We start from the raw sequence: 3,243 nt of genomic DNA on the forward strand, positions 1-3,243 counted from the left end.
AGAGTTATTTGCCTCTGGAAATTTGTGCTATTGATAAGGTAACCTCCCTGTTTAGGTCTCTAAGACATCTTGTAGGGCAAGGGAGATTCCTGTTCTGCAGGATTGCGATCCCTGCAAGTTAACTATTTATCGTTTTATGGCAGTCAGGGGTGCCTGAGGAATGCTACACATATGGAGGGGAGCGGGTGAAGAGGGGGTGCAAGGCGCCAGCTTTTGCTTTGTCCTCAGCCAGCCTCCTGCTCCCTCATCACAAGGGCCTCTCCACCCTTAATAATGTCAAGAAAACCCTCTCAGCACCCACAATATTAAAAACAAGCTCAATATTTATCAGGCATTTTGGGGGTCTGGAGAAAAATATTCCTCATTACAAATTTTACTTAAGCCTATCTACACTGTTACTTGCAAATGAGTCATGCTGAATGAGGACCCCTCCCAAAAATGATGCTAAAATTTGTCAAAATTATCATAGACACTTCCGTTAGTGCTATTCCCCGCCAACAACACACACACACACACAAAGAATCCTTGACCATAGACTTCAGCAACTGGAGCCTGCACCACCCACAGTGTCTGTAAGCTGTCCACAAGTTCTGATGCAAGAAACTATCTCCCTAGCTCCACACCATATGCCATTAGAGCAGCAGTTACTGACAGCATGATGGACTTCCCTGGAAATAGAGGATCTATGAGCCCAGTGCCTGTAATCCTCCAAACCCAGCTGTTCATGTCTTGGGTTCTAAAAGCAACACCTTGCAGCTCAGCACAACCACCAAGCCCTCCTTGCTACAGGATAAAACCAAATCGGGGCCACATGACATATCCCACCTGCAAAAGGACATGCTCTCCCCTGTCCTCATTCTTTTGTTAGATGTCATGGTATTAGAGGAGGTCACCACTCTTCTGAATCTCTTGAAACCCTGAGGAGTAACTTGGGTTCACCTGAGTGAAGTGCAATCAGAGTTTGTACGCCTCAAACTTCCATTTGAAGCTCAATGGACAAATTTTTCTGTTCAAGGAACAGTAGTACTACCATTACACACAATGGAGCTCACTGGATATGTACTGCTTTTCATCCCTTAACCAAGATGTCCCTGATAAAGGTAAGCACCCAAGGGTCAGCACAACTGGCTGAACTTCCCACAGTCATCTTAACAGGACGCCTGGGCCAACAATTGGCTCCATCTGCACCTTTTTACAGACTCCTGGGGCACTGCCTAAGAGCTGCACCCTTTGGGGTAAAGAACTCCGGAAATCTGTTTCATAGATATTCAAAATACAAGTCAAGATCACACATGGTTCTACATATGCAAAAACGATAATTAAAGGCCTCATCAAAAACACTCCTATCCTTGTTAGAGTTCTTTATTAACAGTGACTAAAGCCCTCATTTTATTTCTCAGAATACAGCATCAGGCTCTTGAACAAGGCATTCAATAGAACTTTCATCTTCCTATGGGGTACAGGCGGCAGGCCTCACAGACAGCCATGATGGCTCACTTACAAAAGGTCAAAAACTAAATGAAAAATAGTACATTTCAGTCATGAACTGAACATGTGGGGTGAATTACAGTAAGGAGTCTCATTCAATTTTTTTATGTTTGCCTATGGACACCCATTAAGCTCCTCCTTTTTTCTTCTGTCCCTCAAGTGGGGAATCTGGTAAGAAAGTGTGGGTGAGAGCGTCCAACCAAGCAAGCCCCAGTCTACACACAGGAAGGCTCACCCAGATGCCAACTTTAACCTCAATACGAACCTGGATCTAGCTTCCTTTTCTTGCCCTTTTAAGTCATTTAGGATCTGCTTGAGAAGCCTGTCCCGCTCTTCCCTTTTCATTATGTAAGTATTTAATAAGAAATTACACATAAGTAATAACCCTTTTCATACACTCACGGTATGTGTGTGTGTGTGTGGGGGGGGGGTGTATGTGGCATCATTCTATACCAAATCAAATTGTTGGTGAGGAGGAGGAGGTTCATTCCGGCTTTATAGAGTGCCTGCCACAGAATCTTTCCTCTTTAACTTATTGATTTTATGATCTTGGCAGTCTCTCTAAATGTTTTCTCCACTCTACAGTTGGGGCAATAACGCTCTCTGGTCTGGACTATAAACTCATTGAGAGCAAGGATCATGTCTCTGTTGCTCATCATCTTCTCTCAACACCCAGTACCAGACATAGGGATGAACAAATAATTGGGATCGTTAATATCTACCTTGCCTATTTCATAGTAACGTTGTGAGAATCCATTGCAATAGTACCTTCATGTGCTCATTCAACAAAATTATTTGAATGCCTCTACAATTTAGTAAACTGCAAAATGCCTCTCGGATAAAAGGTATCGCACTGATTGCAATTCTCCAAAAGTAAAATACACACAACCAATGTAAAAGTAACGAGCATCGTGTTCAGCAATGCAGGTGCTCCTGCACCAAAAGTAGGGTTTCACCCCAAATCTTAATCAGCAAGTTCTTTTGTTTGTCCACTAAGGCAGTAAACAAATAAAACCCGTTGAAACCCAAAGCATGGTTGGCAGCACAGTGATTTAAACTCCATTCTGGGCCCTTTATTCCAGAGCTGATTCGGTAAGCGACTGGGACTGGACCGACGGGACGTCGGGTCAGAATCGCGACCCTGGAGCCTGAGTCCGTGGGGCCTGAGGCTGAGACATCTGGGCTAGGACTTTTCGGGACCAAATTCCAGTTCTCCGCGCCCCCAGAGAGGCCGACGTTCCACCGCCGCCCAGAGGGGAAGGCTCGCAGGAAGCACAGGAAACCGTTTCCTCGGTAACAACTTTCCAAGTGACTCCAAAGAGCACCAAGGCCGGGGAAGGGAGGAATTAATGATCATAATCTGAGGGGGCTCAAACCACTGCGGTGGAGAAGACTGCCGGTCCAGCCACCGCTAGGGAAGCCGCCCCAAGCGAGGCGCCGCTTACCTGGCGGACAGTCAAAGCGCCCTCCATCGCAGCTCCCTCCGCCGCAGCGGAACCGCGCACGCGCGCCCCGCGCGGGGAGGGGGCGGCCCGGCGCGCGCCCCGAGCCCACCTCCTCCCAACACCCCCTCCCCGGCGCGCGCTCGGGACTCTGGGCCCCACGCGTCCCGGCCGCCCGACGTCCGAGGGCCACCTGAGGTCCTGGCGGCGGTGCCTTGCGCCCTCTGGCGGCAGTTGCCCTGGGCTAACTGGTAAGGATGTGATATTAATTTGTTAGCCTGGAGTCCACTCTTTACTAGGGATCAAGATGAGC

At 47.9% G+C, this 3,243-nt stretch overlaps 1 protein-coding gene across 1 annotated transcript in view; it reads right to left on the reverse strand.

Annotated features, from left to right (window-relative positions):
* Positions 1-3,012, reverse strand: part of GRAMD1C (GRAM domain containing 1C) — an 88,929-nt gene extending 85,917 nt beyond the window's left edge. The window contains exon 1 of the mRNA XM_059388119.1: positions 2,934-3,012. Coding sequence (XP_059244102.1) covers positions 2,934-2,960 — 27 coding nt within the window. The 5' untranslated portion in view covers positions 2,961-3,012. The remainder of the gene's footprint in view (positions 1-2,933) is intronic.
* Between the last annotated feature and the right edge of the window lie 231 nt (positions 3,013-3,243).

The sequence above is a fragment of the Mustela nigripes genome, chromosome 2 (assembly GCF_022355385.1).
Source record: "Mustela nigripes isolate SB6536 chromosome 2, MUSNIG.SB6536, whole genome shotgun sequence".
In the NCBI taxonomy this organism is placed as follows: domain Eukaryota; kingdom Metazoa; phylum Chordata; class Mammalia; order Carnivora; family Mustelidae; genus Mustela; species Mustela nigripes.